This window comes from Malus domestica, chromosome 01, assembly GCF_042453785.1.
Source record: "Malus domestica chromosome 01, GDT2T_hap1".
NCBI lineage: Eukaryota > Viridiplantae > Streptophyta > Magnoliopsida > Rosales > Rosaceae > Malus > Malus domestica.
Genome location: NC_091661.1, coordinates 31,569,064 through 31,594,440, shown reverse-complemented (window position 1 = coordinate 31,594,440; position 25,377 = coordinate 31,569,064). Strand labels below are relative to the sequence as shown.

General features: G+C 38.5%; 4 protein-coding genes, 1 long non-coding RNA gene and 1 other non-coding gene across 6 annotated transcripts; 5 read left to right on the top strand and 1 right to left on the bottom strand.

Moving 5' to 3' along the window:
• The first annotated feature begins 1,683 nt into the window (after positions 1-1,683).
• Positions 1,684-2,338, top strand: LOC114825755 (uncharacterized). Its single transcript, XR_003774557.2, has 2 exons — positions 1,684-1,867; positions 1,966-2,338. It is a non-coding gene; the product is annotated as an uncharacterized lncRNA (long non-coding RNA).
• Positions 2,339-8,359: 6,021 nt separating this feature from the next.
• On the top strand, positions 8,360-9,465 carry LOC103444266 (homeobox-leucine zipper protein ATHB-7-like). Its single transcript, NM_001328988.1, is given in 2 exon segments — positions 8,360-8,768; positions 9,016-9,465. Coding segments are annotated over 2 exon segments (711 nt in total). The 5' UTR covers positions 8,360-8,399; the 3' UTR covers positions 9,358-9,465.
• Positions 9,466-10,325: 860 nt separating this feature from the next.
• Positions 10,326-10,405, top strand: TRNAL-UAG (transfer RNA leucine (anticodon UAG)). The gene has a single exon. It is a non-coding gene; the product is annotated as a tRNA-Leu (tRNA).
• Positions 10,406-12,513: 2,108 nt separating this feature from the next.
• Positions 12,514-14,539, bottom strand: LOC103444257 (ubiquitin-ribosomal protein eL40 fusion protein). The gene is made up of 5 exons (XM_008383187.4): positions 14,304-14,539; positions 14,090-14,176; positions 13,223-13,325; positions 12,921-12,987; positions 12,514-12,823 (listed from the first exon to the last, which is right to left on the bottom strand). The coding sequence occupies exons 1-5, from the start codon at positions 14,404-14,406 to the stop codon at positions 12,797-12,799; spliced, it is 387 nt and encodes a 128-aa protein (XP_008381409.1). The 5' UTR covers positions 14,407-14,539; the 3' UTR covers positions 12,514-12,796.
• A 2,926-nt stretch (positions 14,540-17,465) lies between these two features.
• On the top strand, positions 17,466-19,776 carry LOC103406594 (probable 6-phosphogluconolactonase 4, chloroplastic). Its single transcript, XM_029104779.2, has 3 exons — positions 17,466-17,931; positions 18,537-18,672; positions 19,109-19,776. The coding sequence occupies exons 1-3, from the start codon at positions 17,771-17,773 to the stop codon at positions 19,571-19,573; spliced, it is 762 nt and encodes a 253-aa protein (XP_028960612.1). The 5' UTR covers positions 17,466-17,770; the 3' UTR covers positions 19,574-19,776.
• Positions 19,777-20,859: 1,083 nt separating this feature from the next.
• On the top strand, positions 20,860-23,485 carry LOC103444180 (probable 6-phosphogluconolactonase 4, chloroplastic). Its single transcript, XM_008383103.4, has 3 exons — positions 20,860-21,398; positions 22,027-22,162; positions 22,821-23,485. The coding sequence occupies exons 1-3, from the start codon at positions 21,043-21,045 to the stop codon at positions 23,283-23,285; spliced, it is 957 nt and encodes a 318-aa protein (XP_008381325.2). The 5' UTR covers positions 20,860-21,042; the 3' UTR covers positions 23,286-23,485.
• Positions 23,486-25,377: the final 1,892 nt, after the last annotated feature.

The window sequence follows — 25,377 nt, the reverse complement described above, 5'->3', positions numbered from 1 at the left end:
TAAAATTTCAACAGCCTGATGGACTTGGTCAGGAAGATTCTCACTCCTTGCTCAGGAGAGGATCCTGATCCGGGTAACTGGGGTAACACCATGTGTTCATAGCTAGGCACACACTCCCATGTAACGAATACTGTAATAGATATATGAATTGGGTGGGCACACTCTGTTTATTTCATAAGAGATATTAAATGTTATTCTTTATCAAGCGAATTTGAACTAAACTATCACAGTTTATTCTAAATTTTTTCTTTTTAATATAAAAATATTATTTGTATTAAAAAAAATTGAGTCAACCATTAAAATTAAATCCTCATCTTATTATGACTATATCATCTTTAAATTCTTTAGTTATTATATTTTTTACCTAGAGTGATAAATTACACAGGAAAACTAAACAAAATACTTGAAGCCAACTCCAATAGTAATATGGAAATTGTTGATACACAAAATCAATGAAGACTTTGGAACAATGTAAAGTGTCAAGTTTGTGACATTCGCTTGGTTTCTCCGAGTCACTAGTGAGGATAAATATGTAAAGAGATAGAGATAGAGAAGCAAATACAAGATGTACGTGGTTCACCCTCAGTTTGGTTACATCCACGGGGTAGATGAGTTCTCATTAATAGTGGAGGGTTTACACAAATACATAAGTTTAAGAATAATCATCATTAATGAGTTCTAATGACTGGTTTAAGTACAATAATGACATTAGAGATTAATTGTAGGAGAATGGTCTTCTTTTATAGCTGAGGAGAGTCTCCAACTTTTGTCTGCGGTCGAAGTGGGACTCTATGAGCTTTATTTTGACGTTGACATTTGTCGTGCTGTGATTGGCTTCCTGGTTGGAGGGAAACTCTTGTGCTTTGGCAGGGGTGCCTTAGTATGAACCCCTCAGTGGGTCCTTGAAGGTATGACGTTGACCGGTGCTTGATAGTTTCGGAATTGGTCAAGTATGGTACAAACATAATTAACAATCAAGAAAACCTCAAACGTCTTAACATATGTGTTTATCATCTACCACAACTCCAATATATAGAAAATATGGAATTCACCATCAAGGAATTTTAGTATAAACGATGATAAGGCCCGTGTATCTCCATGTTTCTTGTCACAATTAAGGGTGGTCGAAGTTAATTTTTATGGAGATTATGGGATGGATTTCGTCATATCCATAACTGTGCATATGAAATGCTTGAAGCTCAAAAGTTTTTACTCAGTTTTCTTGTGATTATGGTATAATTGGTGATCGAACAAATTAAATGGTTTTTTTAGAAGTTGAAGATTCTTCAACTTGTCCAAAGGGTGTGAAAAAGTGGATGCCAAACTCTAATTTGCGTCTTGATTAAAGGTAAAATGTGTTTGCTTCTCCTTCTAAGAGAAGCGTTTTTATTAGAGACACTTATGAACGAAAAAGCAACTTAAAAATAATTTTCAAACGGATTCTACAATTGATTATTGAGTCTTATATCCAACTCGTCATTCATGGAAGTCGAATTAAATAAAAATTTTGACTTATATAGAAATGTAGATTTACCAATAAGAGAATCTCATTAAATCGTAATATTAATTGAAAAATGAACAAAACAGGACCGAGAAATCTAAGAAAAATGCCAGATTTAAAAGGCCCATATGGAAAGCCCATGAAAAAGGCGCATATATAATTGTAGAACCACCTCCCTCTCTGCTCTCATATCTGTTTCCTGGAGACCGGAGAGACTGGAGTCATTGGAGCGACGGGAGAGTGCCAGTGGGGTGTCCTGCTGGCTGCTTGTTCACTATTTCTAAATTAATAATTTGGAATTCTTCAGCTGCGTCTTCGACTTGAAATTTCTAAACCGTAAGCTCTTTCTGGGTTAATTTCTATAGCGTAAGTGACTCAATTTTGTTCCTTTTTTTTTTTTTTATGAAAAAATTAGGTGAGCTAATATTGTTGAATAACCGAAGATGAATAATATCTGGAAACAGGAAAGCTTAGCAGCAGCAACAGAAGCTTGAGTGATTTACCTGACGACATTCTTCAACTCATGATATCCTACTTCAACCCTAAAGAAGCAGTTAGAACGAGCATATTATCAAAAAGGTGGAGATACGTCAATCCCATCATTGACTTGCGTAAATTCCCCTTCAACCGGGATCGGAAGATAGAACAGTTTTCAGATTATGTGGATAGGGCAATTTTTCTTCAACATTTCGTAAAAAGCTTCCATGTTATAATTATATATCAACACTACGATTAAGAAGCTATGACCTCTGTCATTATGCGTTGGATCAAAGGTGTAGATGCGGAATGTGCAGGATTTATCTATCTACATTGATGAAAACATTTACGGAAACAAAATACTGGATGCAGAATTACTTGCGTTGCTTTGCTGCTTGTTTTCTTGCGAATCACTTGTGCATTTAGATCTATGCATGCCTAGTGTCTTCTAACGTCCCCCTACAACATGTTTTTCCAGCCTCAAAACCTTGGTGCTCAAGCTTGTTAAATTCTCGGATGAACAATCGACCAATCAATTATTTTCTAGCTGTCCAGTCCTTGAAGATTTATGCTTATCAAAATTCCTGTTCTTGCCGAACGTCAGGATTGTCAATATTCGTGCACCAAAACTTTTTGAGATTGACCGTACATTAAGATTATTTTGGAAAGGGGTGTGATATCCACACATCTCTTTTTACTTTTTATACACCCTTCTTATTTTCGGCCGTCGGATAAGAGGAATTGAAGAAGATCAAAAGACAGAAATTAACAAGGGGTGTGTGAGAAATAAAAAGAGGTGTGTGGATAGCACACCCCTTTTGGAAACTTCGATCATGGTTGTCGGGTCATGGTTCATGGAACTAATCTCAAACATTATACATGCTCTGGTAGATTCAAAAATGAGCATTACTTGTACAATCAATCCTCACTTGAGGAGGCATGCATTGAGTGTTATGTAATAGGTGATAAAGTTGCTACCTATCGAATTTATATGCTTCTTGGATGTCTCTCTAATGTAAAAAAAACTCGATCTTAAGGTATGCAATCTACTACAGTAGCTTCTTTTGAAATTCGTTGCTTCATATGTTGTCAAGCGAAGATGCATGTTTGAAATATTCTGTTTCTCAATATAAATATTGTATCACTGATGTTTTATGTCAAATTTACATTTTTAGGTTCCAGGAGATATTGAGGAAAACCTTTTGGATGCGATTCCCATGTTCCAATTCCTAAACCATATGTGCTTTCAAAGTTTTATCAATTCTAATGAAGTGCGGAAAATACTACAAAACTCTCCTTGTCTTAAATATCTTCAATTGAGCTCGGTAATTACATGCAATATAATTGCATTTTTCGTTCTACTACTATTATTTAGTCCTTATACTGTTGCTAATTAATATGTCTTCATTGATTTTATTCTTGATTAATAAACCAATAGATCGAAATGTTGATGATATGCCAATGTTCGAGCAGTGGACCTGTTTGGAAGTGGGATACATGTGGCCCGTGGGTAAGACGAAATTGTAACGAAGTGCTGAAAGCACTGCAAAGCACTCCTCGTCTTCAAGTTCTGAAAATTCATGGGGTATACATACACACACACACACACACACACATATGCTTATAATATTGGTTATTCTCAAGTTAAGCAATAGCTATGTTTTCCTTTAGAAACAGACAAATTACAATCAAGATCATCTACAAATCTTTAACCATATGTAGCAAATTGTATTATGGAAATAACAATGTTAGGAAAATTAGTGAACCATACACATGAATGGTAGTAATAAGGTCGTAATATAGCAAAACCGTTTGCAATCATGTTCGTTTCTCTCTATGGTTTAAAATGTCTTGTAGAACCGACGACTGATCGAACACGCCATGGAACTTGAGCTTTATGATTCAAAATATCGACTAAAATATTTGAATCTCTTTCCATGACGATCTCTTATCGCATGTTGTTACGGGAACCTAAAAATATCTGATCTATCAATCGGGAATGTTGATCTATCAATCAGGAATTTTATCTATCTATCAATCGGGAATGTTGAGCATGTTGTTAAGATAGATATATCTTGTCGCATCTCAAGGTGGTCGAAGTTATTTGTTTTACGAAACATGAGGACAGTAAAGTTGAAATTACCCTATGTTGTTATACTAAATTTTATGGTGAAGAAAACTCTTAGATTCGATTCCTGTGTTCAAGAACGTCCTAACCAAGTTCAATACGATTTTTGAAAATCTGGGTTTCTTTCCTAACGAACTGAAGAAAGTACAACAAAACTCTCCTCTTGTCTTCAAAATCTTATATTTTCCCGGGGTAATTCTATGTCATTACATTTTTGTTTTTGTTCTAGTATCCTATATCTTTGTCGCTAAAGTGTCAGACATGACCTAATTATTTATATATATATATATATATATTTTTTTAGTACAACGATATAATTTACACTACGGGGATGGGAGTTCGGTTAAATCCCACAATAGACAACCTAAATTGGTATCGAATTCGTCATCTACAAGATTCGAATCTAAGACTTTTCACTTACAAGTAAAGAGGAATACCACCAGACCATAGTACTGAGTGGCGTCAGATGACCCAATCTTAATTATTGAAAATATTATGTGACCTTAAGCAAATTATTCCTAAAAAATATTAATTATTCGAACAAATAGCCTGTGCAGAATCCATATGTTGGAGTTGCAGCTGTTATGCCAGTGTCGAAATGCCTAACCTGTTTGGAAATAGGTTGCTCATGGGGGATCCTCCAGTATGATGGATTGCTGGAAGTACTAGAAAATTGTCATCGTCTTCAAGTTCTGAAAATCCATCCGGTTTATAGATGCTAATGCTTTGTATATTTACTTTTATTTGAGATAACATGCTTATAATATTTGGGTTAGAGAAATATTAACAAAGATGTCTAATAAGTTTATTTTCTTATGGTGATCAATAGGAACTTCGCCTACCGTTTGATCAAGACACGTGTGCCTCCATGTTTCTTGTTGCATCTAAAGGTAATTGAAGTAATTGTTTTTATTTCTTCTTTCATTTGGTGAAATAGAAACAAATGGTTTACAAACCCTAAGGCTATTTTTAACTTGAGGGACAAGGTAATGGATCAAATTAGTTAATCGTCAATCGGAAAAGAGTTGAGACTCCACTATACAATTAATTGGCAATATGAGGAGTAACCCAACCTCTTATAAATCAATGCAAAGTTTCTCCTTTCACCAATGTGATGGTCTTTTACCTTCACATTCTTACACAATCTACATTTAATTAAGGAAAGGTGAACTATTGATGTTGAAATCATGCAACAACGACAGCAATCCAATCCCTTCTTCTTAATGGTTCGAGAGCCACGCAAGTCATCACTTAAAGATTTTTTGGCCCCCAAAGTTTTGCCCGCTTGTTGTCGACGGCAGAGACTGACATTTGGCTCGAATCGCTCCCCGAAACGTGTCCTCACAAAGCACCTAAATACCAAAGACGAATTAACGATATTTGACAAGTAAAAACAGCGTGAATTTGTTCAGGTTAGCCACATCACATCTACACCAGACTTACCCGGACGACAATAAATGCTAATCCATGTTATGCTTATCCTGAGTTCACCAGTCCTGGCACGAAATGCAGCCAAGTATCCTGGACTTGGATAACAATTTTTTTGTCCCAGCTTGCTCAATACTCAGACGACATAAATGAGGCCACCAGTTAGGCCAAGATGGAGGACAGTTTTGTTTTCTGTTGAGTTTTTAATTAGTTCATTAATTGGTTCTTAAACCAGAATTTTGCTTAAGAATCAATACATAAGTTCTATCATGATCGAGCTAATCCATTTTTACTTTGATTCCAAACTGGAAACCTAATGAAAACGGAAGTCCACTTTAGGCCGCTTATGAAGTTACTAGAAAACACTTGCTTGTAATTGCTTTTATGTGTAACTTTCTTGAATCACAACGCTTTTTATTTAATGAGACCCTTCTAAAAGCTGATATGGGATTGCTTTTATTTAAAATGCTTTGCTAGAAGTGTTTTAATTAGAAACACGTTGAAATTTTATTAAATTCAAATGCTTTATGAAATAGGATCTAATAGGTGATTCTACAGATATGCTTCTATATTTCAAAAGCATTTTAAATGTTTTCCGCCAAGCTAAGTAAAAGAAATTTCAATTATCAAATAAAACTTTTAATCCTTTAAAAAGTAGTCTCAAACATGGCGTAAAAGTATTGTTGAACATTATGTCAATAAAAACTTTGCCAGTACACTTCCCAAATCATTCCGAAAATGCTTTTAACCATTCTAACATGACCCTTTTATTTCTTGCCACATTGTAAACGATAAAGTGCTCCCGTGGCGTGCAAGTGTGACCTAATCCCAAAAGGCATGCATGAATTTGAGAGGAGTGAGCACGTCTCATGGGAGTCTGGAGAGGACACCACACCAACCATGGAACCCTGAAAGACACTGGACCTAGCCATATAGAAAATGGACGCATCGATTGAGTAGGATGAAACTAAGCACTAGAAACCAAACAAAATGGAGGAGTGAGAGACATCAGTGCAGAAAGCCCCACCGATATGATTGGCTTTTATTGAAAAAGCATTGGCCTTTGCTTTCTCCTTTTGATTTAACTTGACAAGTGTATTGAAACCGATCCTTTCGTTTGTCGGCATTAGGCGACGCAATTTTATCTTCATCTAAAGTTGCCATCATCCTATCTTACACGACCATATACAACTCATGACACAATTGAATATTAACCAAAACTTGCCATATGTGCGACCATCAATTTTCTATAGACATGTTAGATATTTTTGAAAGTGAAATATTTGTATAGTATGTTTCATCATGCAAGTCATACTTAGTCACATTACTTTTAGTTTTTTAATATGAATAATATGCGAGTTAATAAATTTTATGGTCTAGAGGTTTTGCCATGTCATTAGTTGTACATATTTGACGATAAGATTTTACCAAGTTGTAAATATATGTTGCACTCAAGAGTCAAGAAAAAGGCATGAGTATTTGAATTGTTGGTGTTTCCTATTGTCAAAAAGTATATAAAAAAATAATGACAAATGAAATATGCACCGTTAAATTACAAATCTTCTATATATTAATCTTTTGATGTAAGTGTTTACCACGTTGTAAATATATGTTGCACTCAAGAGTCAAGAAAAAGGCATGAGTATTTGAATTGTTGGTGTTTCCTATTGTCAAAAAGTATATAAAAAAATAATGATAGATGAAATATGCACCGTTAAATTACAAATCTTCTATATATTAATCTTTTGATGTACGATTTTGCGAGTGCCAACTTTTTTATGCCTATGATTTAGACAAATTAAATAATATGGCAGTCGAGAGATTATGCAGTTTCATCGGTTGTAAATAGTATCACAGGTGACGGACAAGATTTTATCATAATTGAATTGAAAAATTAATAGAACACTAGTGTTTGTGTTATAGACAATGATGGTCGGCCCTCCCACTTCCGGTGCCTTCCGGTACCCTTCTATTTGTGTGGTCACGGTTAAGCCAACTCAACATTTTATATTACTATTCATTTTTATCTTATTATCTTCATAAAAAAACAATATAAAATGTTGACGTGGCTTAATCGTGATCACACAAAACAGAAGGACACTGAAGGGCATTGAAAGTAGGATGGCAGACAATCCTTGTCCTTGTATTATTGGGTGCTCATTGTCAAAAAGCAAAAAGTATATATGGTACGTGAATGGCAATTGGGACATCATCTACGGACTACAAATCGACACCTAAACAAGCAACCCAAGTTCAAGTTTCTTCTTTTCAAATCCTGTAGATTGTGTAATGCATCTACTTTTTCTCATTATTTCCACCCAAAAAAAGCACAAAACAAGCCAAAATTGTGTGCTTTGTGCATGCAAGAAACATACATACACTGGTATTTCTAGAGATGGGAAAGAAAGAAAGATAACAGTGAACAGGATAAAATTTTCAATTTTCCAAGAACACAGTCTGATACACCAAGTGATTGGATACTTAAAAAAAATCTAACAATTTGTATTACGATACTTGGTGTATCAAACTGTATTTTCGGCATACTGAAAAATTTCTCGAATTGGAGAGGTCCACAAGGCAAGAAATTATGAAATGAAGGGTGGCTTACGCTAGCTAACACCATTGGTTTAGCCTACGATAACCTATCAATCAACAACTTCCAATTATAAGAAAGCAACCGCGTGAGTGAGAAGATAGACTCTTCAACCCTTACTATATATGCTAGAAGCTCACATCGTTACCAAGATTCCTAAGCCACATCCACTTATAAATTTAACGTTACTTAATATTTCAACAATTGTCGAGAACATTTCAAGTCGATATCAATCAAGTCCAAGATCGGACTGAAAACCGAGAATCAGAGTCATGGAAAGGAGGAAAGAGGAGTGCTATGAAGAAGAAAACTTGGATTATGTGAGCGGCCCAGAGCCGCAGTTCGCGACGAAAAGGAAGAAGAACAAGGGCACAAACACGAGGCGATTTAGCGACGAACAAATCAGTTTGTTGGAGTCTATATTCGAAGCAGACTCGAAGCTCGAGCCGAGGAGGAAGGTGCAATTGGCAAGAGAGCTTGGGCTGCAGCCTCGCCAGGTTGCCATATGGTTTCAGAACAGAAGAGCTAGATGGAAGTCGAAACAGATGGAGCGGGACTTGAGAAGTCTCAGAGAAGATTATGACAAGTTAGCATGTCGGTTTGAATCTTTGAAGGAGGAGAAGCAGTCCTTGCTTATGCAGGTAAAGTAAATAAACTTATTCAGTTTCTCATAATTTGAAAATCAGGAAAAAACACTTGGCTCCTCTCATGTGAGAACGATCATGTTTATACATAAAATCACGGTTTGACATGCGTGCATAAGTTGTTCTATCAGATTGTGATTTGCATTTATATGTAAGGAGCCAAACGTTGTTCATGAAATTGCATTCTAAATTTCTAGCTTGGTCGTCAACATTAAACATCTTTTTTTTTGGTTATTTTGAGCAGTTGCAGAAGTTGAATGATCTTGTGGGAACATCTCGAGATGGCGCCCCTACCGAAGATTCTCTCATGAATCAGACGGCGGATGGATCGAGTTACAAAGATGGGAATTGTGAGACGACTGCTCAAGTAAGACTAGAAGAGGAATTGGAGCGGAGAGGAGTCATAGATTCACATACAAGCAATGATGTTGGTGGGGAGTATGGAGATGAAAGACATGATGAGCTTCTGAAGATAGGTCAATTGGATGCCTCTGCGACACCTCAAGAATTGCATAGGCTGGATTCAGGCAGCATTTTGTTTGATCCATCACGTTGTAATTTACACTGGTTAAATTTCTGGGCTTGAAATTTTCAACACCCCCCCTTCCCCCAACACCCTGCATATAAAAGTTTGGTGTAATATTTAGAGTGAAGATTTTTACTATAATCAATGTATTGATCCTTCTAAACTAAAGCATAAGTGAGGTGTGGACGCCTTAACTTACATCTTCTGCTGAGTTAGATGTAGAACAGTAAGCGAACCGGATTATTCAGCAGCTTGATAAGCGTAAGCCAGTTAACATCGTTCTTGAGCTTACATCTGTCGAGCTATTGCATAATCCGGTCCGCTAATTGTTCTGCAGAGACTAGTATTCTTTGCTCTCGCGTTCCTTGAGAGCAAAGAATATTACAACAGGCAGTTGTTTGGAGAACATAACTGGGAAGAAGCAAAATTTAAGCGATGGATGGACGTCTTTGTGCCCTCCATGCATGAGTGTATGTGTGTTTGTGTGCGTTGCAGGGTCACGAGAGATTGCATGAAAAAAGCAACAGATCAGTGGGACTCTAATTCATAGTTTGTATGATTCATGTTGCACCAAAACTAATCAGTTACTTATCCGCTGTCACCATGCTTCGTTTACTTCTCGGTAAGAGGAAAATAAGGAATAACTTCGGAATGGAAAAAAGTAAGGAAAGGGAATTGGATTAACACCTCCCCTAGTTAATCAAATTCCTGAAATTGGGTTATTCCATTACGAATTACATGCAAGTGAACGCGTAGAAAGTTATGAAGTGAACTATCGGAAATTTAAAACGAATATAACACGTGAAGGATAAAGCCAACAAAACAACCTAAAGAAGAAAAAAAATTACATTGGTGAATAGTAATTGACTTGCCATTTCCCTTGCCCAACGGATTGAAGCGCACATAGGCAAGTACTATTTATAGTGAATAATAAGGCCAACTTAACTACCTTGCCCTTTGTTCTTCTTAACTGATGGAACTGCTCTTAGTATAATATGAATTTGTTTTTGTTAAGAACGACGAAACATGACAGTTTGGCCGAGTGGTCTAAGGCGCCAGATTTAGGCTCTGGTCCGAAAGGGCGTGGGTTCAAATCCCACAGCTGTCAATTCAGGCTCATTTTTTTAATTTTGGCCTTCCCCTATTGTGTTTTCAGTGCCTCGATCGATCGGACGCAGATCGAACAAATTGGAAAAGGACAGTTACATTGGGCAACTGCAGATTGAACAAGACGGAAGATGATCCAAAACATTTTCCAGACAAGTTGATGCGAATTCTGATCTTATCCTTGAACAGATGAACAGAAGAGATGAACCTATCAAATCATCGCACAACTTGTAAATTTGGTTTATCCGTTTCAGAATGTGGTAATGAAGAAATGGAAGGAAAGCGATTGCTTTTGAATGCCATTTCTCATAGTAAGAAGTTGATGGTAAAAACTATCAAGCTTACATGACGCGTAGGACGAGTAATTAATAAGTTAATTATGTCATTCGGTTGTCCGCGGGGCGTATCAACTAGTCGGCCGATTTCGGCCGGGGAGTAAAATATGTTGATTTGGCATTGGGCGCGCTGCTGACTTTTTGATCTTGCGACTGCGGCTGAGAAAGGAACACGTATCGACCTTCGGGTTCTAGAGCCTGAAGACAAGGCTGCTAGTTCAGCGAAGTTCAATTTCAAATTCGACTTTCAATGTGCCAAATGTAGTAACCTGGTAACACCTCACTTTACCGAGAATGCTGATGAGATGAACTTTACCAACAAGGACTCGAAAATCCTTGTTAACCAAGACTTACATAAATAACCAATCGGTCTCGAAGCTGTGTAGTCTATCCAAACTGAAAGTGCTTCTCAGTCAATTGATTCTACGACTCCAGTGTTGTCTATCAAACTGAAGATGTCGCCGATTGCCTTCCCAATGTTGTTTATCCAAACTGATGATGTGTTGACGAGAAGAAAGGGAGAGAGGAAAAAATCTCAGGGTTGTTAAGAAGCTTTGCGCAAGGCAATTTGTGTGTTGATTTGGAAGGAGGTTTTCAATGTGGCCTACGACTCTGTATTTATAATTCATCAGTAGCCAATTCCAAGATAACATGAATATTGTTTATACCATATTTAAAGCCTCGTATTTAGATATCGTACAAATACTTGGGAACTTAAATGTAATTATGTAATAAAAGAATAGGCAAATATATAATAAGTGAGGAGTCTTTATTCTATAAAAGGACCCCTCACCCTCACAATTGGGGGAGGCCAATTCCTAGGCCATCTCACCCTCTCTCAAAGCTCTCTCTCAGAGCTCTCACTCCCTCAAATAAATGTGGACGTAGCCCAAACCTTGAGGTGAACCACGATACATCTTGTGTTATTTACATTTCATGCAGATTCACGGTCGGATTTACGTTGTTTCAAGACCTCTGGTTTTGTGCATTAACATTTAGCGCCGTCGGTGGGAATCGATACGAAAAATTGTGTCGGTTCTTTTTCATTTTTTCACCTCCACCGTGAATCTGCAAAATCACAAAAACACAAACGGAGAAATTCCAAGGTAATCCAGTGTCCTCAGAATCCCTGCATCATCAAAACACTCCTCATCAGAATCTGCACTCGCTTTAGCTCCGTTCAAGTTGCTGCTCCGTTGGATGGCATATTCTCCTCCAGCACCTCCCTCTTTTCTCCTTCTGCATTATACAGCGTCTCATCCTCTCCTTCTCCTGGGGAAATCAAAAGCTGCTGCTCGCTAAAAAGCTGATGCGAAATATCAGAGAGGGAGAGATGCGGATGAGAGTGAGAGCCATGGAGGCACTGCCGGACCTCATTCGGAGCCTCCAGAAGGAAGCCCACCCGAAACCTGCAAACCCGCAATCGCTGCCGTAGCGGAGACGCGCCTTCTCTCTCTACGATCAGATCAATCTCATCGACAACGTCCCCAGCGACCAGCTTCGGTTTCAACGGTGTTGTTGCAATTACCTCCCATCTCTCTCTCTCTCTCTCTCTAACCTAAATATGGTATAAACAAATATTATCTTTCAAGTATGCATATTCCTGCGGCTTGGCAAGGCTTGATGATATTGTAGAGTCCAATGGTGCTGGTAAGCGAATTGCTGCTTGCAACCTCCTTTTATTTAGGATACGAATGCGGCAAGATAATTTAGTAAGTTATTAAGAGATAATTATCATGATTAAAAATCATGATATTATCACTCAACTCAATAATAACTAAAAATTATCTTAACATCTCACGTACTCAATGGTCTAGAACTACTCACTCAACGGCCTCAATTGCTCGGGTCGATGGTGCAAAATTGGGTCCAAACAGAAGTTTAAACAACGCCAAGATTACGCAACATCACAGAGAAAAATTCCAAAGCAAGTTGAAAAATATTGATGCTAAACCTTATAACAGTACCCTGGTTGACGCTAACAAAGCTTTAAAATAAAATGTCCAAGACCTAAATGATCCAAAAAGATGCGACATTCCGCTGTCTCGATTCCCAGTTTACTTGATCTTCTTCTTTGGCCTAAGCTGCATTAATAAAAGATGACACGAATAAAGAACCAAACCTTAAAAAGTAACGGTTGGTAGTAGGATCAAACAGACATCACTCGGCTATATGAAATACCTGGTTGCTGTGTCCGCACTTCTTCTTCCTGCAGTTCACGGCACGGGGGTGCAGGCGTGCATAACACCTGCTCACGAGCATTTATATACGTGAGATACAATGAGAATCAAAGAAAAGTAAAATAGCTCTCAAACTAACGAATGTTGGACGCTCAATCATATTCGGATTGAATGGCTTGGGCTTAAGCATAAATTAAATACTCATCCGCATTCTCTTTTTTTAGAATACAAATCCTCATCCAAATGAACACATCGATTATGTCTCGAAAGAAATAAAGAAAAGCTTAATCAGTTGGAACTTACTTGCGGCAGATCATCTTTTCCTGGTTGTACTTCCTAGCTAATGCCATGAGAGAAGGCTCAATAATCCCACCGCGAAGCCTTAGAACCAAATGCAGAGTTGATTCTGAGAAAAATAATCAAAATAAACTTTCAATCAGTGAAACATAAACAAACAGAAAGCACGTATACACAAGTATAAACACACAACAAATCGCCAGCAACGTGAATAAACCAGGCCCTCAGCACTCAGCAGGTCCAAACCCGGCCTCGAGCCCTTCAAATAAAGCTACCATAAATTGGGTAATAAACTTCTGAAGGTGAAATATCTCCAAACATAATCTCACATAGAAACAGGAAAATATTTCACATAGAAACATAAACAAACAGAAAGCACCTATACACAAGTATAAACACGCAACAAATCACCAGCAACATGAATAAACCAGGCCATCAGCAGGTGCAAACCCGGCCCCGAGCCCTTCAACTAAAGCTACTATAAATTGGGTAATAAACTTCTGAAGGTGGAATATCTCCAAACATAATCACATAGAAACAGGAAAATATTTCGCTTCGAGTAAAACAACAACAACCAAGCCTTATCCCACTAAGTGGGATCGGCTGTAAAATCCTAAAACGCTTTGCGTCAAGTCTTCCGTTAGCTCATTTCGCTTCGAGTAATGCTAATACAAATTGGATACTAAACTTCTCGAGGTAAAATGATCCAAACACAATCACATAGCAACCGGAAACATATATCGAAAACTCATTTTCCAAATTTACACTGTATATATCCAAAAATTAACACCTCAAAATTAAATTAAATTCTTCACAAGCAAACATATCCTAAAATTTTCTGAGCAACCAAACAAGGGATAAGACAATGCTAACCTTTCTGGATGTTGTAGTCGGCGAGAGTACGGCCATCCTCGAGCTGCTTCCCGGCAAAAATGAGCCTCTGCTGGTCCGGTGGAATACCTAAACAAAAACAAAACAATTACCGGGGAGAAATCATCACCGTTGAATCGTACTACTTTGAATTCGAGCACGAAACTTGATCGTCGGAAAAAATGTGAGAGATTAGATTACGGGAGGATGGTGTTACCTTCCTTGTCCTGGATCTTGGCCTTGACGTTGTCGATGGTGTCGCTAGACTCCACCTCGAGGGTGATAGTCTTCCCTGTTAGGGTTTTCACGAAGATCTGCATCTTCTCCGGCTCTCTTTCTTCCTCTCCCTCTGTCTCTCTGTGTGTGTCTCGCTCTCGGCGGCGGCAAAGCTGTTTTGCTCTACGGTTGTTTATCTAGGGTTTTGCTCGTTGATGGGCTTCCCACCAAAAAATGAAGATAGAAATGGGCTTGTGTTTTTTAATATAAAATAAGTGGGCCTCAGCCCAAACAGAGTAAAAGCTTGGTTTTTTTTTTTAAGTTTTAACAAAACACTATCGGTATTGTTCACTTTTAACGAAAGTCACATTTATACATTTCCCTGATACTATTCACTATACCTTTAAAAATTTCTTTTTATTAAAAAGGAAGTTTTTTTGAACTTTTCGTTAGTTTTCCTCTTTTTTTTTTTGGTGAACTAGTAAAAGCTTGTTTGATGCTGCTTAGACTGAAAGCCGCGTATGCTTTTACGAGAGAGTTCATGTGTTAGTCTAGCCCTATTTTTAGTTTTGAAATCAATATAATTTGAGAAACATAGTCGATGTATTTCATTTTTAAAAGATGAACCACTTAAATCTTTGAGTTTATTTCATTCAGTTCATATCCCACGCTCACCAAGAATTTAGTATTTTAATTTGTTAACCTACAAATTTCAAGTGGTAACAGGTTTGAAGCTCCAGTCGTCGCCGGAGGTTATTCCCCCTCATTGATAGTGAACAGCACCCTCGATGACACATCGTACAATACTTGTGCCACTAGAACACCTCGTCGAAGTCGACCTCAATGTGGCAGGTAGGGAGCTAGGTGGATGGTTGTGATGAGCTTCGTGAGGCTCGATGCAGGCCGGAAACTAGGACTTTCTCTGCCACCAGAAGAGCTGCGCTTACGAGGTGGTGGATGTTCAGTTGACGATCACGACCGCATAGATGCGGTCGTAGCCTGATTAGGGGAGGATTTGTACCCGGTTTGGGAGATGAGTAGGGTCGAGGTCCGAGGCCCATTAGCATTCGTATTTGGGGTTGGAGAAGAGTGGAAGAGCTTGGAGGCGAAGCCCACGACGACGTAGGTGGTCGTTTCGCCACGATCAGCTGATATAAATGTGTCGTCGTCGCACGGTTAGCCTTTCATAGGTGATCACGTGGATAGCCAGTGAGACATTAAAATATTAGATGGCACTATGTAAGTATAAACAGTAGGGTGGAACGTGGTTAATTATGAGAATTCATGGGCGAAAGTAAAGTTCATGAGGTGAATTGACAGCGTCTTACAAGTTCAGATGCAAATCGACGAATACCTCTTTATATTAACCTCAATGACGAAAATAGGAGACATGTGAACTGATATCAATTGAGCCTATTTTGAATCGTTGATACAGTTACAAACCAAAAATAACTAGCCTAACTCTAGATATCCGCCACGCACCAAATAAAAAGCCACCACCATCTTAATATTAGGACCTATCTCCAACTTAAGTAGAAGTAAGCAGTGCTAGTAGATGGCCTTCAGATTATTGATTCAATCGCTACAGAGGATTACTTTTACCTTCCCAGTGATCAACTCTGCTGCATATAATGCAATGGTGGTGACGGGTGATGATCTAGCGGATGCCGTGAAAATAGCACTTGGAAATAGTTTGCCTCCTTGCACTTTGCCTGCTCAGTTGCTTGCAGCTGAAGAGGAGGTAACTTGGTTCCTAGACCAAGCAGCAGCTTCGAAGCTGTAGGAGCAGAATGTCGATGGCTTTGCAACTCGTTGCACTTGCGTCCAATGTATTTACTATGTACATGTCGATGTTAACGTGTTTGTGTTCAATAATGTAGGCAGAAATCAATGTGATTCACTGCTTGCTTTTCTTGCTATGCTAGTAAATAAGAAGAGGTGACCATTTTGGTCCTCTGTCATGTACTTTCAGTATTTCTTGCTTGTAAATAAGAAGTGGTGACATTTTGTCATGCAATCTCTGTGTTCAAACATCTTACGTGTGGATGGTGTTACTTTCCTTGTCTTGGATCTTGGCCTTTGACTTTGTCGATGGTGTCGCTAGACTCCACCTCGAGGGTGATAGTCTTCCCTGTTAGGGTTCACAAAGATCTGCATATTCTCCGGCTCTCTTTCTTCTCTCCCCCGTCTCTGTGTGTGTCTCGCTCCTGGCAGCAGCAAAACTGGTTTGCTCTACTGTTGTTTATACTAGGAGTTTGTTCCGGTCCATCTCTCTAATCACTTGGACAAAATGTTATAAAGTGAGAAACTTTTGATAGTCATTAACGTGGGACAATGAACTAGAAGGAGATTTCTATCAAAAACTCCAACACACGTTACTGATCAATTCCAACCGACTACACAGCCTCACTCGCCTTTTGTTGTTTGGGTTCCTGTTGTTGAAATATCTTACATCAACCATGTCTGTAATAAAAGAAAGAGTTTAAATATCCAACGCTCCTCCAATTAATACCGAGGATTTTTTGGATTAAGCCCCACACCTGCTAAACTATGCAAGTGGTAGGTAATTAACAAGTTCGGTATAATATATTTTTGCAAGTGAACTTTTGACCTGTCTCTATGAAGATTTCAATATGGTATCAAAGCCATGGAGCGGGTGCCGTACTGTCACGTGATGGGTGGGTCCTTGGCCCCGCGGGTAGGGTGTCTCATTGGCTCTACTTGGCTACCGATGTGTAGGGAGGCAGATTGTCTACCCTCCTCTTTAGATGCCCTTTTATCCCCTTCTATTTGTGTGGTCACGGTTAAGTCATGTCAACATTTTATATTCTTATTGTTTTTTGTCTTATTATCTCTATAAAAAAAATTAATATAAAATGTTGACGTGGCTTAACCGTGACTGCACAAAATAGAAGGGGATGAGAATGATACCCAAAGAGGAGGGCAGACAATCTGCCTCTGATGTGTAGACCTCCCAAGTATGACCCATTAATTGGGTTCCAAGCGTAATGAGATATCCTAATCTATAGCCCATGAGGGACGTGATAAAATATCTCACAACTACCATACGTATCTATGAAGAAAAAGTTTAAATATTCTAACCACACTTCAACTAATACTATGGTCTTTTGTGATAAAATTTCATAATTGTCAGACTGGAAATAATTAACAAATGGAAGACAATATCGATGTGGTTGATAATAGACAATTGACCTGTCTTTCGACACGTGTCGGCCATTTCCTCAGCCACTACCTAAAGTAAGCCTGGTTGCGCACCGATTATGGCCTCCGTATATTCCCGCCGACCCAGCTTTCCCTCTCATTCCGCACAACTCTGTCCCCATCGCATACATCTCGAGCGCCGGGAATAATCTCAATCCGATCGGCACCAAGATCTCCATCCCCTCGATTAAACCCGTTCGCTCGAATTTCAAGAACCCAATTTCCGCATCATCGGCGTAGGCAGAGATGGCGGGCCAGTGTGAGAAGAAGGTGGAGAAGTTTCAGACGGAGGAGGAAGTGGCGGTGCGTCTGGCGAAGTACACCGCCGACCTGTCGGCCAAGTTTGTGAAGGAGAGGGGAGTTTTTACCGTCGTCTTGTCCGGCGGCTCTCTCATTTACACGCTCAGGTCAGAAACATACCCCCTCAAGCATTTTCTTTTTGATAATTTCGGATTGGTTTCGGTCTGCTTAGGTTAGTTATAAGCACTTCTGTTAGAAGTGTATCATGAGCATGTAGAAATGCTTAGTAATTCAAATGTTTACTCGAAAGTATGTGCTGGTGGGTCTGCTTATGTTGTAAGCACTTCTGCTAGAAGTGATTTTATCATAAACAATTTTGTTAATTCAAGTGCTTACCGGAAAAGTACGTGCTTTTGGGTCTGCTTCTTCTGTAAACACTTCTGCTAGGAGTGATTTTATCGTATACATGTAGAAATGTTCATTAATTCACGTGCTTACTCGAAAAGTCTGTGCTTTTGGGTCTGCTTATGTTCTAAGCACTTCTACTAGAAGAAATTTGTTTATCATAGACATGCTATTAATTCAAGTACTTACTCGAGAAGTTGGGTCTGCTTATATTGTAAGCATTCCTGCCACGACCCATAAGCGCCATTCATTTTTGTTGCCTATTTAGAAGCGTTTTTGGTTGTCCAATAGCAAGTTTGATTGTTCTGTTTACTGCTTTTTTCTTTTCTTGTATTGTTGTGGGTATTTTGTATGTTTGGATTTACAGGAAATTAGCGGAAGAGCCGTATAAGGATACGGTGGAGTGGGGGAAATGGCATGTGTTCTGGCTGGACGAGAGAGTGGTGAAGAAGGATCACCCCGACAGTAACTATAAACTTGCTTTTGATGGTTTGCTCTGTAAGGTACAATTTTTTATGCTTTCTTCTGAATGCTGTGTCAAAGTACTAAATTTTGCAATATTGCGTGTCAAAGCCGTGATTTTTATGTGGTCGATTTTTAATTTTAGTTGCTCTTATTGTTTTGCTTGCTCCTTGTGAAGATTCATAGTAATTTGATTTATATGTGAATGAGATTGGTGAGTGATATGGCTCTTTGTATCAGTGTAATTAATGGACAATCTGAAATTTGGGAATTTCGGGTCGTGCTTCTGTTTTTAGGGTTCGATATGGCAATGATGATGGTTATGAGATGAAGAAAGAAATGTACTCTTTTAACTCTGTCTAGAGTAAACATTTGATGCGTGACTATGATCTAAAGCATTCTAAGCCCTCCAAGGGCCTAATGGCACAAGGTCGTTAATTCATCAGCTTAATCTTGCTAAATTTTGGATTTTGGCAGGTACTGATTCCCCCTGGTCAGGTTTACGCCATTAATGATGCACTTTCGGCCGAGGCAGCAGCAGAAGATTACGAAACCTGTCTTAAACATTTGGTCCAGCGCAATGTGATTGCCACTTCAAAAGCTACTGGATTTCCAAAGTTTGATCTCATACTTCTGGGTATGGGTCCAGATGGACATCTTGCTTCTCTATTCCCTGGTCATGCGCTTTGCAACGAGAAGACGAAATGGGTGACTCACATTATGGACTCCCCAAAGCCACCTCCACAGAGAATTACTTTTACTTTTCCGGTGATCAACTCTGCTGCATACAATGCAATGGTGGTGACAGGCCATGACACAGCTGATGCCGTGCAGAAAGCACTCGGAAATATTCAGCATCCTGATACTTTGCCTGCTCAGTTGCTCGCAGCTGAAGACGAGGTAACTTGGTTTTTAGATCACGATGCAGCTTCCAAGCTGTAGGAGCAGAATGTCGATGCGTTGCACTTGCATCCAATGTATTTCCTATTTACATGTCGATGTTAATGTGTTTGTGTTCAATAATGTAGGCAGAAATCACTGTGATTCGCTGCTTGCTTTTCTTGCTAGTAGTAAGAACTCGTGACCTTTTTGGTCCTCTGTGGTGGCAATAAGAACTGGTGACCTTTTGGGTCCTCTGTGATGTATATTTCAGTAGTGGTAAAGCTACTATATATTCTGCTGCTCTCCGTTCCCTCGTACCACGGCGGTTGTTTAACCGTCGGCGTCGGAAAAGCACCTTGCCGCAGACACAGACTGCGAAAGTTGTCTTAAGTGGGTCCTCTGTGATGTATATATTTCAGTAGTGGTTTAGATTGCATGCAAGTAAGTTTGTCTTAAGTGGGCCTCAGCTCTTAAGTAGTAAAAGCATGTTTGCGAAAGTTGTTTGATATTGCTTAGACTAAAAACACTTGTAACTCGTTTGGATGTGTTTTTAAAATGATTGAAAATGTTTTTGGTGAACATGTTTTAGAATTAATTCTTAGTAAAAATGCAAATAAATCTTGGAAAAACACTTAAAGTGCTTCCTGGAAGCAGCACATAATTGGTGATTCCTGGAAGAAGCACATAATTGGTGCTTCTTGCATAAAGCACTTTAAGTGCTTTTGGAATCCAAAAATATTTTCTCTAAAAGCGTTTTTAATCATTTTAAAAACACATATAAACGAGCTATTATGCTTTTACGACTAAAAAATGCTTATAAGTTTTTCAACCAAATGTAATTAGGAGTGATTTTTTTTTATGTCATAAAGCACTCTTAGCTGTCCAAAATTTGTCTCAAACGTAACTTTCAAGCGATCAAAAGCTTTTCTTTCAGGATAAAGTATTTTTGCTACCAAAAGCGCTTTTGACCTAGTTTATCAAAATGTGTTTATTTGTTAATGAAAGTATTGTTGACACAGTTTATGTATTTGTATTTGACACTGTTTAATAGAAAATGTTTTTCGAACTAAAAAACGTTTTTTAGATGAAGTTGTGTCCTGGACAAAAAAGAAGAAGATGAAGTTGTGTCATATTCGACATGCTTATAAGTGCTTCTAAATTGTATAAAAGTTGGAAGAGCTTTTTACCAATGCAATTTTAAAATTTTAAGTAGACGCTAACTCATATACACGTGAATCGTAAATTTTGTACATAACCAACTGAATTACAAATATCTTGCACCGCACGAGTTGGTAAATGTTGTAAAATTATCGACGTAATTTAAATAAAAAAATAATTATCAAACGGGCCTTAATTCATATCCACAAGTCCATTGGGTTCACCGCCCAAGTCAGTTAACAGTCACTGACCAACTCCCTCCAACTGCAGTCCACCGTAACCGTACTTCATCACTCACCGTTTGACTTTTGTGGCCCGGTCGGTTTTTTTCCGCAGCCAATACCTAAAGTAAGCCCGGGTGCGCACTGCGCATGGCCTCCGTACGCTCCCCGACCCGTCTTTCCCTCTCACTCGGCACGACTCTCTCCTCATCGCGTACATCTCGCGCGCCGGCGATAATCTTATTGCGATCGGCGCCAAGATCTCTATCCCTCTCGATTAAACCCGTTCGCTTGAATTTCAAGAACCCAATTTCCGCATCATCGGCATCATCGGCGGCAGCAGAGATGGCTGGTCAGTGTCAGAAGAAGGTGGAGAAGTTTCAGACGGCGGAGGAAGTGGCGGTGCGTCTGGCGAAGTACACCGCCGACCTGTCGGCCAAGTTTGTGAAGGAGAGGGGAGCTTTCACCGTCGCTTTGTCCGGCGGCTCTCTCATTTACGCGCTCAGGTCAGAAACAAACCCCCTCAAGCATTTTGTTTTTTTTTTAATAATTTCGGATTGGTTTGGGTCTGCTTAGGTATAATCAATCACTTCTGCTAGAAGTGCTTTTATCATGAACATGTAGAAATGTTTAATAATTCAAGTGTTTACTCGAAAAGTATGTGCTGTTGGGTCTGCTTATGTTGTAAGCACTTCTGCTGGAAGTGATTTTATCATAAACATGCACAATTTTTTTGTTATTTCAAGTGCTTACTGGAAAAAGTACGTGCTTTTGGGTGTGCTTTTGCTGTAAGCACCTCTGCCAGGAGTGATTCATGTAGAAATGTTTATAAATTCACGTGCTTACTCGAAAAGTATGTGCTTTTGGGCCTGCTTATGTTCTAAGTACTTCTGCTAGACGTGATTTTATCATAAATACGCAGATTTTTTTGTTAATTCAAGTGCTTACTCGAGAAGTATGTGCTTTTGGGTCTGCTTATATTGTAAGCATTTCTGCCACGCCACATAAGCGCCATTAATTTGTTTGCCTGTTTAGAAGCGTTTTTGGTTGTTCAATAGCAAGTTTGATTGTTTTTATTACTGCTTTTTTATTGTATTGTATTTTTATGAGTATTTTGTATGTTTGGATTTACAGGAAATTAACGGAAGCGCCGTATAAGGATACAGTGGATTGGGAAAGATGGCATGTGTTCTGGGTGGATGAGAGAGTGGTGAAAAAGGATCACCCCGACAGTAACTATAAACTTGCTTTTGATGTTTTACTCTCTAAGGTACAATTTTTATGAGTATTTTTTATGCTTTGTCTTGATGTTTTACCGAATAGTGGTTGGATTTGAGGGCACGATATTGTGCATAGTTTGTAGCCAAAATGATGTGAGTTAATGAGTGAGTACGTCAGTTAATTGAACCTAATAAGTAGCTAGTTATCGGAAGAAGAAATAAATTTGTCAACCAAACGAAGAAAGAATGTATGTGAACGAAAGATCAGAAGACTGATGTTTGTAATTCGGTTTATATATGATTGAGAAATTGGTGAGTGGTATGGCTTCTTTGTCACAGTGTGTATCAATTAACAATCAAGATATGACAGTTGGAAATTGGTCTCGCTTTTGTCTGTAAGGGTTCGATCATGAGATGACGGTTCTGGTCGGGAAAAAAAAGCGTTGATGTTACCAAATAGTGGTTGGATTTAAGGAGATGATATTGTGCATGTTTTGTGGTAAAACATGATTCGGTTTTAGTTAGTACATCGGGAAATTGAAACTAATAACTAGTTGGTCATGGGATGAAGAAAGAAATGTACTCTTTTAACGGTGTCTAGATTAAATATTTGATGTGTGACTATGATCTAAGCATTCTAAGCCCTGCCTAATGGCACAAAGTCGTTAATTCGTCAACTTAATCTTGCTAAATTTTGGATTTTGGCAGGTACTGATTCCCCCTGGCCAGGTTTACGCCATTAATGATGCACTTTCAGCTGAGGGAGCAGCAGAAGATTACGAAACCTGTCTTAAACATTTGGTTCAGCGCAATGTGATTGCCACTTCAAAAGCTAGTGGATTTCCAAAGTTTGATCTCATTCTTCTGGGTATGGGTCCGGATGGACATCTTGCTTCACTATTCCCTGGTCATCCGCGTTGCAACGAGAAGACAAAATGGGTGACTCACATCGAGGACTCACCAAAACCACCTCCAGAGAGGATTACATTTACCTTCCCAGTGATCAACTCTGCTGCATATAACGCAATGGTGGTGGCAGGCGATAATAAAGCTGATGCCGTGCAGAGAGCACTGGGAAACAGTCAGCATCCTGATACTTTGCCTGTTCAGTTGCTTGCGGCTGAAGACGAGCTAACTTGGTTCTTAGACCAGGGTGCGGCTTCCAAGCTGTAGGAGCAGAATGTCGTTGGCTTTGCAATTCGTTGCACTTGCATCTGATGTATTTGCTATTTACATGTCGATGTCGATGTTAACGTGTTTTGTGTTCAATAATTTAGACAGAAATCACTCTGATTCGCTGCTTAGCAAGAACTGGTGACCTTTTCGGTCCTCTTTGATGCATTTTTCAGTAACGGATACAATTTTCTTGTAAACCTTTTGTCATGCAATCTGTGTGTCCAAGCAGCTTATCACAATGTGCAACTATATATTCTGCTGCTCACCATTCCCTCGTACCACTGCGATTGTTTTACCGACAGCATCGGTAAAGCAACTTGCCTCGAACACCATTTGGTTTGTGTTCTTGGCTTCCGCCAAGCGACTCCATGGTCGAATACGTTTGGTCTCTCATTTTGTTTTAGGGTGTTTTAACAAAAAGTTCATGGTACTGTTCACTTTAACGAAAAACCATATTTTTACACTAAAAAATCAAACATGCTACTATTCACTTTACCCTTTATTTTGTCCTTATCGTTAAAACTCAAAGTTTTCAAACCATTTTCATTAGTTTTCCTTTTGTTTTAATCTCACTCGTTGCGAGAGCTCTTGTAATCAAACAATCTTATTAAAATTTCTCTCATGAAATTGGGCTATAACGTTTTTATTTTTTAACTAATAAAATCTTTATTCTCGTCGCGCTTGCATGAAAGTTTCTTTCAGTCTCAAGAATGAAGACTATTAACAAGAACCACACCCTTAAGAAAGAAAGGATCTTTTATCAATGAAAGTATTAGCGGGTTATTTACTTGCTTAAGCAGCAGTAACAACAACAACAAAATATTTGAAGTCGGTTGTATGAATCTTAAAATGTCATTGAGCTGAGTTTTATGCTGAGCAAATCTGTAAAAATTATGAAACCAAGGACTGACTTTGAGCATGTGACCTTGTTCTTGCAGACAATCATCCACTTGCTTAATTATGTTTAGTTTAATCGATTACGTACATTGTATGGTGCTCATTCAGATAAGTGGCATAATTAATAAAATCGATGAAGTTGTAAACTTTTGTATCTTTCCATTTCCATCCAACCAAAAACTGACTTGGGTTTCTAAACTTTGCATCCAAGTCCTCAAAGATTTCGTCTTTATTTACTCCCAAATTCCCCATCAATCTTTCAAGCAACGGAGAGATGCATTTGGCCCAAAAAGATAATATATTTTATTAAACAAGAAGCACATCTTCTGCTTATGTTCATGTTAATGTGGCCAAATGAAATGAACCTCACTTCGTATGGCTTTGGTGTTGGGATCTACTATAAAACAAAACAAGTTCATTGAACCTCCAAACCAAGAAGATCACAATTTCAAGTATAAACCATTGTGATTATGTATACTAGTTGTTGAAGGGGTTGTAAAGGAGGAGAAAAAATCTTCAGACACAAAATCTGACCAGCTGGATAGTCAATCACTTTTATAAGAAAAATGAGTCACTATATTTGGATATCATGTAATTCTATGTAGGTACGACTTTTAATGAAATTGTGTGCATCCCATATGAAAGCGGCATGACTAGTTGACTGGTGACGCTGTCCTATCGAAGTTTTTCTCTTTGAAAATGGTACATATGTGCTAAGATGTTATTGATAATTCAATTTGAGATGATTTAGTTTATGAGTTCAAATCTCATGGACAAACTTCATTAAACAAAAAGAAAAAAGGAAAAAGGTTAGTGATAGTGGAGAGGAAAACGAATGATAGTGGAACCATTGTGCTTAATGAATTTGGGTAATTACCTCATTAGGTTTGCTAATTAAGTTTTTGCCAAAACAACTTTTGAGAATGGGTCACATAGTTGATCTCACGCTCTTTAATTAAATGTGTTAAAGGAGGATGCATGCTTTAAGAACAGCAGATTGATGAAACCTGCATATTCTACATCAGCAGGCATGAATTGGTTGTCCCATGGTCTCACTTTGAAGGGTTTACTGTGATTCGGATATCTCTTTATATTATTATCTTTCTCATCACGCGACATATCGATTGCAGCTAAAAAAACTTCATTGCTTCGCGGCTCGAGATCATTGTCTACAATCTTTCATGATAATGAT